The 17,203-nt window shown below is 35.2% G+C and overlaps 1 protein-coding gene across 2 annotated transcripts in view; it reads right to left on the minus strand.

Annotated features, from left to right (window-relative positions):
• Positions 1–17,203, minus strand: part of SBF2 (SET binding factor 2) — a 228,370-nt gene that overhangs the window by 46,245 nt on the left and 164,922 nt on the right. For both annotated transcript variants that reach the window (XM_039350252.1, XM_039350253.1), the window contains exons 17-20: positions 14,677–14,745; positions 6,953–7,123; positions 481–743; positions 206–378 (exon numbers count right to left, since the gene is read on the minus strand). In XM_039350252.1, coding sequence (XP_039206186.1) covers positions 206–378; positions 481–743; positions 6,953–7,123; positions 14,677–14,745 — 676 coding nt within the window. The remainder of the gene's footprint in view (positions 1–205; positions 379–480; positions 744–6,952; positions 7,124–14,676; positions 14,746–17,203) is intronic.

Below are 17,203 nucleotides of genomic sequence, written 5' to 3' on the forward strand. Positions count from 1 at the left end.
AGCAAGAATAAAGCAGACTAACAAAACAGCTTATCCATTCTGAAACTTGTCTCCAGAAAACCCATTACAGTGACTAAAATTAGATTAACAAACTCTCATTTTCACCTTAAAAGAACACACATGTATACAACTAAGGTATCTTTTCTGAGACAGAACAAAATATCTCCCTGAGAGGAGTTCAAGACAAGAACATGGTTCCTCATACCTGGTATCATACAATGAAGACTTCGGATGTGATCCTGTGTAACTCCACTTTCAGTACAAACCTTGTCTATGAATCTGGTAATGAAGCGCACCACTGCATTGGCAACATCATTATTTTCAGAATCTTCAAAACCACTTTCAGTATCATAACTCTCTGCAACACTGCCTGCAATGCTAAGAAAGCAATTCCAGTAAGCTAAATTCATGTTGGGGTAAAAAAATAAATCACTCTGTACGAAAACTAATTGTAACGATGTGGGAATTCTGCTGACACACCTATTTGTGACAATGCTATTGCTTCCACTCTCCCAGTCTCCTGTAGCTGACATTCTTAGCAGTTTGTTTTTACTGGTGTCCAGTGGCACTAACAGATACACCATGAGGTTGGCAAAGTGAATTGCTTGGCTGAATACCATGCTTTCTTCACTTTGTACCAGCTGTTGCTGAGTCTCTTTACTAAGCGTTGGCCACAAACGTAACTGCTCAGCTGCCAAGTCCATGGCAGTTTTTTCTTGCCCTTGGTCTTCGGAAAACTTCTCCTGGAAAAGAAAAATAGCTAGATATGATTTTATTTCCAACATTTAAAATGTTTTCCTCCTCTAGAACAAGAAACAAGAGTATAAATCAAATCAAAAATCAAAGTGAGAAAAAATTAGGAATTTAGGTTGATAACTTTGTCTTAATATATTCAAGACACCGTGATGAAGACTAAAAAAACCATAAACCACAATAGGATAACACAAAGTTTCAAGGAGAATGAAAATCAGAAGGTGACTTGATACTGGATGCAGCTTCTATATCACTTAAATAGTCATGCTATTGGGTATGAAGAGACAACTGACTTTCACAGGTAGGATCTTGTGCTACTCCAAGTCTCAAACCCAATCCTGCTTTCGCATCTACTTTGCCCTGCCTTAGGATATAACAAATCTGGAGCTCTGTGTTATTCAGATTTTCCCTCTCAAAATTCCCATCTTGAGTTGTATTCCATTTTCCAATACATTCAAGATCAGACCCAGTAAAAGCATAACATCCAATAATATAAAAGAAAAAAACTAAAAAGTACTATTCCAATTATTTTTGACAGATGCCCAAAGAATGCATGGCAATATATGATTGTTAATACTATATAGTGTATTCAAGTTTAATTTTCTTTAAAAGTTTCCTATGGATTATTCTCCTTTGCTCTGTGATGTAAATTTGCTGTTCCTTTGTGAATGGCTTATGCTGAGAATGAACTAGTAAAAAATGGTATGATAAAATGAATGCAGAACGTCAAAGAACAGTGGAACAATAGGAAAAACTGTGGAAAAAAAATCAATACAATTTATATCAAGCTGCAGTTTGAGGAAAAATTGGCACAAAATATTTTACAGATGGCATAGAACTCAATTATTGCCAAAATGGATAATTCATGAATAATACATATTGAAAATGCCACAACAAAGAAGGAACAATTTTCCATATGTGATAGTTATGCAAAAGACTCAAAAGTATTGGAAAAAATGCACCAAAACATCCAAAAACCTCTGAACATAAAATTTGAATTAAAACCACAAATATTTCTATTAGGTATGATCTCAAGGAATATAGCTGAAAAACATCACAATTTATTAAAACATATGCTGATGGCAGCAATAATAAATCTGGTGCAACACTGGAAAGGAGAAATCTTGCTGTCAACATAAGATTAGGAGACCAAAATTGAAGAATATGCAGCAATGGAAAAATTATGTGTATATATTCACAGCAGTTTAACCAAATTCAAGCAATGAATGCTTTTCATCCCAATGAAAAATAAAATCAAAGTGGGGATTTATCTTCCCCATGCTCATTCTACACTTACTCAAAGTCATGAATATCCTTGAAAAATCGATTTTGGCTAAATAATAGTTGTAGTTTAATCATCTAAAATATAGCTTTGAACACTGTCATCTTATATTTCAAACTGCATAAAAGTTAACAAATTTGTAAAGATGTATGAAGTAATCCACTGGTTTAGCCAATTATATAACTGAGGTGTTTGAAGAAACAATATACTTGTATATAGATTAATTAACAGATTGACCTGTTCCTTGATTTTTTAAGCATTGGCCTTGCGTATGAGCAGAACACATGATTTGATGTGCACTAAAATTTTCTTATTCAAACATCCCTGGAATACAACTTACTGATATAGGAACTGTTGATATGTGATGATGACAAAATAGAAGTTGCCGAGTTGATCATTCGTTCTCATACTGTTCCTTCATATATCTGATTTTTATATCCCACCAGGTTTTGGTTTTTAAAGATTGGAAAAATAACTGCATACCAGACAAATTAATGAGAAAAAAAATTGATGATGTTTTCAAGGAGAAAGAAATTTGAAAGAGATTAGTAAATGTGAATTAGAGCCTCAGAGAGTCCTGAGAGCCTCTGAGTCCTCAGGGAGGACTGTTAAAAATATGTTTTTTAAATAGATTATTTTAATTTTTAATCTGTAGCTGAAATTTTAGTGGCTGAACAAGACAATGTTTCAGGAATAATATATTCTGAAATAATTGTGTACAGAATATGGCATCAGTTTAATTTTATTAGAGTGACTGGATTTAATGGATTTCATCTTGGGCCAGACTACCGTAATATAGATAAATATGTATTATGTATTTCTCTATGTGCCTGAAATATTGGTATTTACACCCAAATGCTCAAAACAGTAAATATAAGTAAATATAAATAAAATTAATATTTCTGGTAGCTCTTAATAGACACTTGTTGATTAGTACTGAATGATGAGTTTTTATAATTGGATTATTGATAAGGAATGAAAAATGGGAAGAAATCTTTTTTTAAAATTGAAATATTAGAGAAGCTATTTAGTTACTGAAATGGTTTTTACTTCTCTGGAGGTGGGGAGTCATCTTCCCCCCCCCGTATTTCTCATTTCCTTTATTCTACCTCTTTAAATGTCTCTTTTCTATTTTTTCCCTTAGAGTGTATTAATTTTTTATTTTTGTACTTATAAACTTTAATAAAATTATTATGAAAAAGAATATAGCCTTTGAAGAAAAAGAAATTGTTTTAAAAATAGTAATCAAAATGAACCAAAGAGAAATGAGCTGTCATTACAAAGGTCTAAATTACAGTACAGTGATGTTAAACCTTTTGGTTTCAGCATGTCATAAACTAGGAAAATGCCTGATGTGATTCCGCTGGCGTGTTATCCCTTTCTCCACTCAATTAAAGAAGAACTAATTCTCTAGCCCTCACAGCAACCTAGGCTACCCTGTATAGCAGCATTCTGCACACTGCTTATCTTCAGGCTGTGTTCTCTTTCTATTGACAGGCCTTTCTTTCCAGGCTGGGGCTGCTGTGGGTTGCATCAGGCCTTAGTTCTCAAAACAACTATGGAGAAAGCTCTTCTGTGGCCTCTGCAGCCTTGGAAAATCACAAGAAAGCATGCCCTGTTCTCAGAGGATTTTCAGAGGCTCAGAGGGTCCTCAGAGGATCCGGAAGCCTCTGTACCCTTCAAAAATCACATGAGAATGGGGTGTGCTTTTGAGAATAGTTGTCAGGTGTTGGTGAACCACACCCAAAATAGCATGGCATGTCACTTTTGACACATGTATCATAGGTGCACCATTACTAGTATAGTATAAATAGCAATTATGAGCTGAGAAAAAAAGAGAGGGAGGCTATCATAATGCTATTTTTTTTAAAAAAGATTTTTCTTCATCTTCTTTTTGGTTTGCTTTTGCCTTTTTAAAAAGTATCCTTTTAAAAAATTGGTAACAATATTATTATTTCGGTCTTCACTCTAGTCTAGTGTAACAATTATTTATTTCTGCTTTCTATTTGTTATTACATTCTATTTGTTGTTATTGTATTATATGAATGGGTGAGCTATGTAAATAACTTTGTAGCACAGAAAAATGTTCTAGTTTTCACCAGCTGCATGTATCACTTCCTGTCAACTAGGTGGTTGGCATGTAGACAAAATATGCAGTCTATTTAAGAAATTAGGGCAAAGGTGCTTGGCAAGTTTCATTACATGATCTCATTAGTGTTAATAGTATATATACATAGTATTCCAGACATCTGCACAATATTGGGAAAGGCATCAAGAAAATACCTATGTTTGCTACAACTCTCTCCTCAGCAATTTAGCTGTTCTTCTCCATGCACGTGTTTGGAACTTCCCCCTCCCCTTTTTTGTTGTTCTTCTCCATCTTTCTCTGACTGTATACAATTCTTTAGTCCTTGTCAGATGTTCTTAAAATCATGTCCTTTGCCAACACTGCTCACATTTTTCTCTTGCAGACATCTGTACATGAGTTGGGCTTGTATGGAAGCCAACATATCTACAAATGTTCCCCCCCGCAAATCTTTGCACATTCAGCTGCACATTCAAGATCTTTGAGTGACATCAATGGGAAATAAAGCTTAACTAGAATGCTCTTGTTTTCAAAACAAATGAAAATGTGCTTGCGTCATATTTGATATTTCATATAATTCAAGAGGCATGTAATTAATAGTATGAGGCAATATGATAGAAAGAGCCTCCTTCTGTTACTCTCTATTGAGTTACCAAATCTTCCATTTTACAAATTTTACTATAATGGAGACATTTTGACTTATCACTAGGGCACATAATGTTGGTAAGTCAAATATCCCTGGATAATTAAGGCATGTCTCATTCCATTCCTCATTTCATTCTAAAGGCTGTAACATACTTCTACAATGCAGCATTCCTATAATGTCTACAATACATGTACAGGCATATTATTGGCATCAACCAAGTTTGCCCAGGGTATATTCCTTTAGTCATACAACCATATACTCACAGAAACATTAAGTATCATTCCAGAATAATATAACTGATAACTGTGACTTATGCAATTTCCCATACCAGAATACTGCTTTCCCAATATAACTTTAAAATTAAAAAGAAAAAAAAACAAAAACAAAAGTTTCCGAAAGGAAAGAGAAAAACACAAAACACTCCAAAGAAAAACATGACAAAACAGAAAGCAAGTGATACATGGCAGAGTGACAAAACCACACCAAAAAGAAGCCAATTTATGTTATGACAGACATGCCTTTTCAGTTTGGTGTTAGAAATAAGACTTCAAAGCAGTTCATGAAAGGAGAAATAAATCTGCTTTAATCTGAGGAGGAATCAGAAAAATGCAGCCAATGGAATTATTTTCATATCAAGTTTTCTATTCATGTATTCTCAAGAAGCATATAGAAAATTGTCTAGAACTGATGCTTTTTCTTGGAATTTGAGATCAGATACAAAACTTGAATGCAAGTTCTTCTTATAAAATTCTTGGTAATTCTAGCAAAAAAACAAAAAACAAATTCTTCTTTCCATTAACATCCTCTTTTTATAGCCCTCGCTAAAAACTACTACGATTCATTCATTGGCTATGGCCAAGCAATCTTCAGGGACCTCTTCTCCCTTCCTTCCTCCTTTATTTGTTGGTATGCATGTATGTATGTTGAGGAACCCCAGATATTTTCATCCTAGTTTTACTGATTACTTATGCAGCTTCTTCTTAGTTTCAGTTCTGTACAGAGAACACAATTTTCTGGCTGAACAGTCAGGTTTATTCCTCATGACTCCAAATAACTTTGCCAATTTCTAGAAGAAATCTACATTATTTACAATTCTGAAATGTATGTGAATGAATATGTGTAGGGAGAAATTAGCAGAGGAAATTTAGAAATATTGTTGTTTTGGAATGAAGAAAAATTTGACAGCAGCATGAGCCTTTCAGTTCCTGCCAGCTTTTTCATTATCTTTAAAGAGAGAAAATATTACTATGGAAATTCCTGATTCACAAGGATAGAAAATCTAATTTGGCTTGAACATTCACAAAAATTCTTCATTTATTTATGAAAAGACTGTAATGATTACTGAAATCAACGTGGATGTATGAATAGTGTACATCAGAGATGTACATTTGGTGGGTCCCAGGTGATAGGCCTTGTCTGCTATGGCACACACTTTATGGATCATTCCCCCCCCCCAAAAAAAATTAGATGAATCCCATTCCTTTCCATGTCTTGGGAGTCCTCCAAGACCTGGTTATGTCACCAGCCTGGAATGCCAAGGAAGAGGCATTGGTGAGACAGGCTTTTCTATTCTCTCTTTGCCTAGGGTTTGTGTATTTTGTTTTATAATATTGTCTTTTATGCTGATTCTATATTTTTACGCTGATTACTTTAGGCATATGCTATTTCTTTGGGCTGTTGTACATTGCTCAGACTCACTTTTTTGTGAGATGGGCGGCCATACAAATGTGATTGACCAGAGCAAGTTTCATCAAATTAATTTCATAGATTGGGCAAATTTGTTAGAAGACTATAGCACTGCTATAGCTTCATTTTAACAAAATATTTGACAGAGTAACCAGGATATTCTGATAAGCAAGTTAGCAAAATGGGGCTGGATACTCTGTCTATTACAGTACTTGGAGCTACAACTGGATTAAAATGTTCAAATAGTGCTTGTGAATGACTCATCACATTGAAATGAGGTGTCGAGAGGGAATCACACAATTTTGTTCTTGGCTCACTTCTTTTCCACATTTTTAATATTGACTTGGAGAAAGTGGTGGTGAAGATTGCTAATACTGTACTTTAGAACAGAATTTTTCAATCTTTTTCATGTTACAGAGCCTGTTGGTTAAACAAAACCCCGGAAACCCTGTGCAATTTAGCTTTTTTAATTAGTATGTCATATTATTGTTTTACTTACCTTTTGCATTAAGTGTTGTGGATGATTGTCTTCCTTAGTTGAAAGATACAGAGAGCGAATTTGATTTTCCACATCACTATAAAAGGTTGTTTCCCAGAACTGCTGGTTAGCCCATATTGGGTGGTCTTGGACACAGGTATATGCAAATTGATTGACTCCAGGAGCTAATTTCTGAAAGTCAAATAAGTCAGCAGAATAATTTTACCCAGCAAGAACTACAGCAAATTCAGTTTGTAAGAAGCAAACTTTGTTAGTACAGATAGTTTCAGCACTAGAAACAATTGTAATAATGCTTGTGCTTTGATAGCAAGAGAAATAATTGTAGCAATGCTTGTGCTTTGATAAAATCTGTGTGGATCTATCTTGCCTAATATATTTTTTAAAAAAAATCCAAAAGGGAGGGCAAAACACTCATAATTTAATCCACATCTCTTACAAAAGCCTTATTTTCCATCTTGAATTTTCACTATAATGATAGGCAACAGACATGACCTATAGTGGACTACCATCCGATTTCCTACTTATACTGGCTCCAGAAAAAGCCATATCTGAAAACCATGTCTGAATTTAATCAAACAGTGCATGATTTATACTTATAAAATAAGAGATCTGAAACTTTATATCACTGCTACAGAGACCTTGTAGGCTTACCTTATGTTACCCCTAAATATTTTCATAATATCTTTGTTTCTCACAGTAAATACTCTACTTGTGAAAGTCATGGAAGGGAAATTTAGTAACAACTTTATCAAAAATGACTGTGTGTGTGATCAGAAATAGAGACTCTCACAAGGTTTAATTAGTGCAATCTCCATATTGGCCAAAGTACAAAAAGTATTTTTATTGAAGTTTACTATAGGATAAAATACAAATAGAAACAAAAATTGAAAAGTTAAAGAGGGAAGAGAACTGCGGAAAGAAGTGAAAAAGTAAGAAAAAAGTAGTGACTTAGTGCAACAGAATAGAAAAAAGCTACAATCTCAACCTTTTGGTTTACATTTCTAAATGTTTCAAGCCATTTGTATAACAACAAAATCATTCTAATAATCAAAACCTAAAATTAAACTTCCTTTTTATCAGTTTCAAGTACAAAAATCCAGAAGTGGTTACCAAATGGAAACAAAACTAGATAAATTCTTCTCTTTAATTAGAAGAGTTAATTTTACCATCTCCGCTAACTCCAGCCATTCTTTCATTGTGGGAATGAGTGTGTGTCTTTCCTTTGTAAAAGTATTGTTTATCAAAATTACATGCAATATGGATGAAATATGAATGCATTCAGACTTCCATGCTTTCCCTAGAGCTTTGATAATAAAGTATTTTTGAAATTATAATCCCTTAATGTACCATTAAATAATAGCATTGGCATTGCAAAAGGCAGTTTTACTTGGAAAAACCTACGTCCTGTGACTTTAAAACCATTGAACAATAATCTGGCTATCCCAGGCCTGAATAAAAATGTAAAATATAGTCTAAATGTCTAGCTGATTGTACAACCAACCACAATAATAATTTCTACTCTAGAAATAGCTAATACTAATTCAGTGTCCTAACGGAACTGTTGAAAATAATGTGTACATTTTTGCTACTCAGACTACAATAGTTCCATAAAAATTTAACCCCACCTGTAATAATGAAAAAATAATGGGAATCCATTCTATGGAATACAGTTTACCATCAGTTCCATTTTCAAGTGCTTTCATGAGAAATAATACTAGGTAGAGCCCATAATTTTCTCGTGGAATATATTCAATAGAAAATTAGCTATATTAGCTAATTCAAAGAATCCAGAACTTACAAAAAACAAAAATAAGAGTTTGATACTTGCATTAAATAATTTTTTTCCTAATATTTCTCTGTTTGCAGAAACCACTTTAAATTGCCAGGATTTTGGGGTTATAGCAGTATATGAGAAACAGGCACACACAAACCATTATTTCATTCACAAACTGCTGTTATCATAGGCACACATACATAAACACATCATGTCACAGTGTGATAGCCTGTAGAAATCTGTGCTTGGAAAGCAAGTATTTATCTATGTTTATTCTAAACCCAGCTGAATTCAGTAGTTCTTATGCCCAGATTAGAGTGCATTGGCTTCTGCAGTGCTAGTTTATTCCATGCAAACTGGGATGGACACTAGGGAAGTACTCCTTGGGTTAATGAACTATTTCCCACTTTATATTTGCAAAAAGGAAACAAACTAATGAAAGCTTTTCTATTTGTTTGAATGTCTGCTGAAATCTATGGATATTTCCTCTGTGGTAAACTTCAATGAATAAAGTGACTTTAATCCTTATAGAAGTTCCAGTCTTAGAATTTCTGATCTCCGGCAAACAATCAGTCTGCTAACCTCTTGTGCCTTCTATTTATAGAGAGCAGAGGTTTGCTATGGACAGTCATTCTACACATAAAGACTCTCCACCAAATGAGGATTCTGATTTCCCAGAGTTTTCAACTGCATGCAAAGCCTCCATGTACAGAGAAGACTCTCCCCTGCAAATATACACCCTCTGTCAAAAATGGCAGGCAAAAGAGCTTGTCTCATCTGCTGATACAATGGCAGTGCTTTCTGCCCCCTCTTATCTCCCACTTGCTTTCATTAGTTGCAATTTCTGAGTAATAGATCTCCAAGATAATAGATCTCCAAGATAATTCAGGGGGAGGGGAGAACACATCCTTTTCAGGTAAATATATAGTCAATAACACCACACAGTGTGGGTTTGTTCCCACCAGCTCCACAAACCGCCTAATTTGGCTCCTTTCTTCAAAACCAAACTGAACTTTAGACATGGATTCTGAGCAATAGCCATCAAAATACAAATCATCAATGAATAAAGAATCACCATGTTATGTTAGTGTATCTCTATAAAAATATACAAATTATCCAACATTATTTTGTGCTACTATCAAACCTAATCTTCAAACTATTCTATTTAATTTTTCTGATTATATACATTTAATTAAATAAATCTGGGATGAATGCCATTAAGTGAAGCTTAGATATCACCAGCAGAGGGCAATAGATTTCTGTGGAAAAAGTATATATTATTTCTCTGTTAAGACAGCCTAATAAAATAGTCACTTTTCCTTCAACAATTGGAAAAAGAATGTTTGACTTCTGTTCAGCAGTTTTATATAGAAGTTTTACATTGACCCCTCTGGATCCTATATAGGATAAATGGGACAAATTTTGTGCAAAATAATTAATGGTCATAAATTTGACATGAGGACTCAAAATGAAGACAAAATAACATCAGCATTTCAATCTCCCAGGACACTCTAGTGATTGCTTTAGAAAAATGCTACTTTAATTCCACCATCGAGTAAGAGGTTGCCAAACTCACATACATGAAAAGATTTCAGTCAATCTCAAAAAGTCTCAACAAATGCAGTGAGTTCTTAACATGTTACAATTGTTAATTGATAAGGTGTTAATAATGTGCCGCACATGGTGGCTAGCTGTTACTGTCACTTGCTCTTCAAGGAATCCAGAAGGAACCCCAGACTGTTTGCCTGGGGTGCTGAGTGTCACTCCATCCAGCACCGAAGATGGCATAGTCCTAGAACCAGAAGGCCCCCCAACCCAAAAACACTTCAATTGAACTGGAGCCTGTTATTTCCCATCTAGACCCTCACAGGTCCAGAATAAACCTCACCCCATGGCGATAGATGAGCTCACCTAGCAGGGAGAATACCAAACCTTGAAGCACCCCACATAGCATAGACCCAGGGAGGGATGTGTCCTGCCCGGCCACCACCAACTGGAATCAGCCTCAGAGGAACGAGGTGAATCAGCACACTACCCTCAATTCTTGAGGTGATCATGGTTGATCGTATTGAAACCCAATGAGAAGTCAAGTAGGGCAAGTTTGCATGCACAACCCCAACTTCACCCTCATCAGAGATCATCCAAAAGCATGACTAATGCCATTTCTGCCCCATACCTGGGACTGAATCCTGACTGAAAGAGATCCTAATAATCCGCTTCATCCAAGATCTTCTGAAACTGTTGCAACCACTTTCTCAATCACCCTTCCCCCAAAGGGGAGGATAGCTACTGTACAAAGATTGTCCGTATAGTGGGTCCAGCAATGGTTACCTGAAGAGGGGGCAAACCAAGAGGCAAAGGAACAAGCCCCTCAAACCAATTTGAGAAAATGTTTTGAAATCCTTGTATAAATGTTGTCTGTAGAATCTTTTAAATAGAGGATGGGCACCAGCATGAGTCCGAAAGCTTGGAAGACTAAACCTCTGGTCCCGGTGACCAACCCAGATTGAATTCCTGCAACACTGTCTTAGGACATGCATATTTGCCTTCATTTAAGGGTGTCTGTAGCATCTTTTAAATGATAATTAAGGCTGGTAAGAAAAGTATTGGTAAAAAAGAGGAGAGACTGGTAGAAGAAAGCACAATCTTCTACAGCTTGCTAAGAATCCTTTAACCAGAGCAACTTCCAAATTCAATCCTTTGCAGTTTTAGCCTCAGGAAGTTGTGGCTTCCAAGTATCCTTAAGGAAATGTAACCAAAAATAAGTTATCCATCTGATGAGTACAGATGATTATAGATGACTGCCCAGACATTCCCCAGACATAAATAGCATATAGATTTAAAAATATGAGCTTTATTCAAGAACAGACAGGGCTGCTTTGTCTCTGTGTGCTTTATCTCTTTTAAAAAAATCTGTTAAAATGCTCTGATAAAATACAGCCACAGATTTATTTTAAAAACAGCAGCAAGTCTGTTCTCAGGTTGATTAAATCCTTCTGAATTATGGGTTTTAAACAGCCCATGTGCAAACTGCAATTTTTAAAGAAATGGCGCATGGTATTTCATTTACTTTGCTATGAGAATGCTATCTGTATGAGAATATAAAACCAATCAAATTGCACATTCTAGCAAAAACAATGGGACCACAAATGTGTTAAAGTGTGATTTAGAGCGCAATGCAATGTGAGTTTACATGTATGATCTATATGTTTCATGGGATTTACTCTGTAGTGTATGTAAAACTGCAACCTTGATCATGATTATTGAAATCAATGTCTAGTTATTGGACTAACCTATTAGATATACCAGCAATCGCAATAAAGTTTTTTTAACCTGTTAAAAATCAAGTATATTCAATGCATTCAATGCATTAAGCAAATGAGGAACATGCTAAACTATACTTCCTCTTCTCGTGCTGATTTATAATTTGCAAAGCTAAGTATGCACTAACTCACCACAGGAAGATGCTCAAACAAATCTGCATGTGAAACATTTGTAGTCAGCTTCCTATATTCTAAGGAGAGTACAAAGAATTTCCTCAGACGGGTTGAAAATGTTAAAAGTGATTTAAAACTCCACTACTATAAAATAGTACTCAGTCAAAAATTAATAATCTTTAAAAGAAATACAGGAAACATTGTATCTCAAGTACAAGTACTTATTGATATATTAAACAAATTCCAACTTTATTACTAATGGTAAACAGAAACATTGTTTTCTGTACTAAAGATTAAAGTTGTTTATTTACACAAGACATTTTTACATGAACAATGAAGAATGCTTCCCCTGGCTTAAATGAATCACACTCCTCTGATTATTTAGACCAGTAAATAAAAATTCAATTAATGGGAAGACGGTTGTTGTTAAGATACTATAAGGTTTTTCTGGTGCTTGCTGCTGAACAATTGTAAAATATTTTCCAGACCACAAGTATGCATCCAATAGTTTAATGAGTTTAATGCTGAAAGCTAAGAGCCCATGAATTTCTACAGTCATATCCTGTTCTGTCACGTTTTGTCAGAAGATAGTCATAGGATATTAATTACTGTATTGGATTTTTACTACGGTAAGCATCAACAAAAACTCCAATATATTTTAAATATACATTCTCTTTGTTATTCAACTAAATACTCCTATTTCCTTAGATTACAGTTCTATTAGCCTTTGGCTAGAATTTTAATCTACAGCAGTGTGTCTCATCCTTGGTAACTTGAAGTTATGTGGACCTCAACATGACTGACTGGGAAATCCTGGGAATTGAAGTCCACCTATCTTCAAGTTGCCAAAGTTGAGAGACACTGGTTTAAAACGATATGACCATTCAGTTAAAATATTCAAATGTAGTGCAGATAGCAGGAGTGATTAAGCACAGACTGTTAAATAGCTTAGATCAGAGGCCCCCAACCTTTTAGGCACCAGGGACCAGTTCGGTGGGGAGAGGTTTTTCCGCGGACCAGAGGGGGCATGGTTTTGTGTGCTGCCTGCATCCAATGGATGGGCTTCGCTCGTTTGTGCGGTCCGGTTTCTGGCATGCCACGGACTGGGGGTTGGGAACCCCTGGCTTAGATAACAATTAATCTAATTAGAATCACTGTGAAAGGAGCATTAGAAATCCCAATATTTGTCATTGGACACCATTTTTTTTTAAAAAATGTTATGTTATTGTTCTTAATTTAAAAACAAATTAAATGGGAAAACTAAATGCCAGTATACTTTGATGCATGTAATTATCCTCTATTGACTTATGCTGACTCCTGGCAACTGCTTGGACAAGTATCTGCAACTTTTTTGACAAAATTTCAGAAGTGGTTTGCCATTGCCTTCTTCCTAGGGCTGAAAGAGAATGACTGGCTCAATGCCCTCCACCGCTCTTTGTGGGCAAGGGAAGACTCTGACTTATGGTTTCCCAGTTTCTATCTTGGTACTTTAGTCACTACACCAAACTGGTTCTTGCATCCTCCACCACTCTTTTACTTCCAATAATGCCTTTAAATCTACTATGTATTTCAATACAATCTTTAGAAAAATATTCGATAAGATGATTCAGCAGAGGACTTTATTTGGAAATGTAACCATCCTACTTAGAATGATGTCAAGGGTAAATTGAGGGAGTACCCTGGGGAAGGGAGCTACAGGAGGAGGTGGGGAATATCATTGTAAATTTGGCTTTTGATAATTCATTTTTTTGCGACTGACTATGCCAATAATTTTGTAGAGCTGCCTATAATATGCTCTATAGCTATAATCTCGATCAAAACAAAGAGTGATTCTTGATGTACATTTTTGTCCTAATTTTATTATTTTGAAACTGCAGAATTTATATCTTCTTTTATTTCTATTTTATTTCAATTGCTGTTTAGATTTATGAGACTTAACACTTGAAAGAAACAGATTAGAAATGTCAAGACTAATTATAGAATATAAGTGAAATATCCTTATAGAAGGGATGATTCTTCCTTCCCTATAACACTTTGTCATGGAAGGGAGGAAGGAAGGAAGGAAGGAAAGAAGGAAGGAAGGAAGGAAGGAAGGAAGGAAGGAAGGAAGGAAGGAAGGAAGGAAGGAAGGAAGGAAGGAAGGAAGGAAGGAAGGAGGGATACTTCTTTACAGTTCCCCACTCTATGTAGAGTACAAGAAAACAAAGAGTAGGACAACCCTAATGAATGCCTAATATTGCCATGTCAAATTCAATATGAAATTTAATCTAATCCTTTCAGGATTTCTTTAACCATTAATGCCTTTTAGAATCACACAATGTTGGAAAGACAGGAAACCCAACAGTATTAGAAAGACATTGAGGTTGGGCTGGAAGAAAATAAGACAGAAAAATAAGTTGAACAAGCTCTGGGTAAAATACTCTTGTAATCTTCATCCTTTACATAATCTCAGTGCAGTTTTATATATATATTCTTAGAAATATATTCTTAATTCTTAGAAGAACACAACTTACCCTATAAAAAGCAGTTGTCAATGGTAATAATGTTGCAGCAATATTATATTCTTCTGAAGATGAACAATCCTTTGGGTTCATAAAACAAAACAAAAAAGAGAAGGTTAGCAAGTTATAATTATTAATTGAAATGTTTCACATTTTAACCAGGAGACACATTCCTAGAAATTGTAACCCAAAAACAAAGCACAGTTATGCTAAAAATAAAATGAAGCACTGATATTCTTTTAAATAAATCTTGATATAAAATAAACTAAAAAAACATTTCCCAATGAAAAATATTTATATACAGACCACTTCTGGAGAAAAACTACAGGAATAAGTTAGATATATATCCAAGTACAATTGGTATCAGTGTCCAATCCCTTGAAATCAACTTAGTGTGAATGTACTGTATAACCCCAATACTTTCTCCAATGATCAAGCCCGTGATATCCAGCACATAGTTATAGCGGAATACTGGCAGCTTGGCTCTGGGGAGAACTGATATAACCTTTCTATATAAAACAGAAGCATCTTGTTTGAGCTGAAGAACTACAGTATAACCTGTTTATGTCTAATAGGAGGAAGAGAACAGGATTTAGAAAACATGAAGACTTCTGACATGTGTTCAATTACACCAAGATAAAAATATTGCTTAGGGTTCTATTCTTTCCATTCTAGGAAAAATGTAGATATTTAAACATGCATTTTGAGCATTAACCATTCAAACCACTAATTTGTTCAATTAATTTATATAGCTGCCCATCTCACATATGTAATTCTAAACTGGCATGCCCAGGCTATAAGCAATTCTTCAACGTATGCTACCTAAAGCAAATGGAGAAGGGTAAAAAAGAGGAAAATGAAATATATTGAAAATAAACCTTTTGGCCTATTCAAGGAAAAAAGAGAAATGATAGAATAAAAATATATATTAGAATGTTTATTGGTAAAATGCTGCAAACATAAATGACTAGTGTCTGGGAGAGCTATATCAACCAAGTTCAGCAGCTAACAGCCTGAAAGCAGATTAATCCATTACAACAATACACGGGACTCTATTGTTGTTACAGTCCAAAATGGAGAATGGAGAAGATTTTAAAATTATCTAACAGAGATAAGAAAGGGAAAGAGATAAGAAAGGGAAATTGAAACTCCCATTGCTATTGTCTGTATTTTTCACTAGGCACTTGCTGGATTCTTTTTAAATTTGAAGGACTGCATTTTCCCAGTTACATGTACCTGATCCATGAGAGGGGGGAGATAGGAAGTGTTACGGATTCCCTCTCTTAAGGAGATCCATCTGTGGTTGCTTCCTCCTTGTGAAGCTTCATGCCCATAGAGAAAGGGGTTTTCTTGCATATGACACTAAACTGGCAGGAATAGCCAACATCCCAGAAAACAAGCTCAGGATCCAAACTTGAACAATTGGCCCTATCCAGCAAAATGAATTTTAATATGGAGAAAAGCCAGGTTTTACATTTATGTAGAAAAAAACCAAAGGTATAAGTACAAAAGTATAAAACATATGAAGAATAGCTGCAGGACTTGGGTTTCGCTAGTCTAAAGAAAAGAAGAAACAGGAGTGACATGATAGCAGTATTTCAGTATTTGAGGGGCTGCCACAAAGAAGAGGGCGTCAAATTATTCTCCCAAGCAGGACAAGAAACAATGGTTGGAAACTGACTAAAGAGGGAAGCAACCTGGAATTAAGGAGAAACTTCTTAACAGTGAGGACAATTAACCAGTGCAACAGCTTGCTTTCAGAAATCGTGGGCACTCCATCACTGGAAGTTTTTAAGAAGAGATTAGACAGTCACTTGTCTGAAATGGTATAGGTTTTCCTGCAGAAGACCTCAAGGGTCCCTTCCAGATTCTATTCTATTCTATTCTGTTCTGTTCTGTTCTGTTCTATTCTGTTCTATTTCTATTCTATTTATACGTTGGCTGAGTGATTGTGAGTTGGGTGGCCATATAATTTTTCTAAATAAATAAATAAACAAACAAAAAGTAAAAGGCTTTTCTAGTTCTTGGAATAAGCGTAGTCATCCAAGCTAATCACTGAATCTCTGCCTCTGAGGCTTCTGGTTTTAGTACTTGCTAGGTGAAATGAAAATATTCATTTTCTAAAGGAAAAAAGATGGTTGATTCCATCCAATGGAACAAATCAGTATTATTCTGCACCTCTATTCAATACGTACACACAACTATACAACTAGCAAGTAAGGGGGAAAAACGCCCACAACTCCCTTAGCCACTTGCATATTTAAAAAACAAAACAAAATCAGAGGCAATGATTTTCAGAGGAAACTGAGGATGAGACTCATATCAGTCTTGATAGGAGGCCCCAAGATTGCTGTTTTACAGCATCTGCTTGCAAATAACCATTTCAAAAACATATCCAGTTTGACTCTATGGAGGGATTGCACAAGCTGCTTTCGCAAACCTGCTTTCAGCTCTCAACAATTGCTATTGTGTTTTTATTTGCCATTAAAATAATTATCCATCAAAAATGTCAACAATGAGGAAAACATACTTTTGAAAA

The sequence above is a fragment of the Crotalus tigris genome, unplaced genomic scaffold (genome assembly GCF_016545835.1).
Source record: "Crotalus tigris isolate CLP2741 ecotype Arizona unplaced genomic scaffold, ASM1654583v1 scf7180000018308.1980950, whole genome shotgun sequence".
Lineage (NCBI taxonomy): Eukaryota > Metazoa > Chordata > Lepidosauria > Squamata > Viperidae > Crotalus > Crotalus tigris.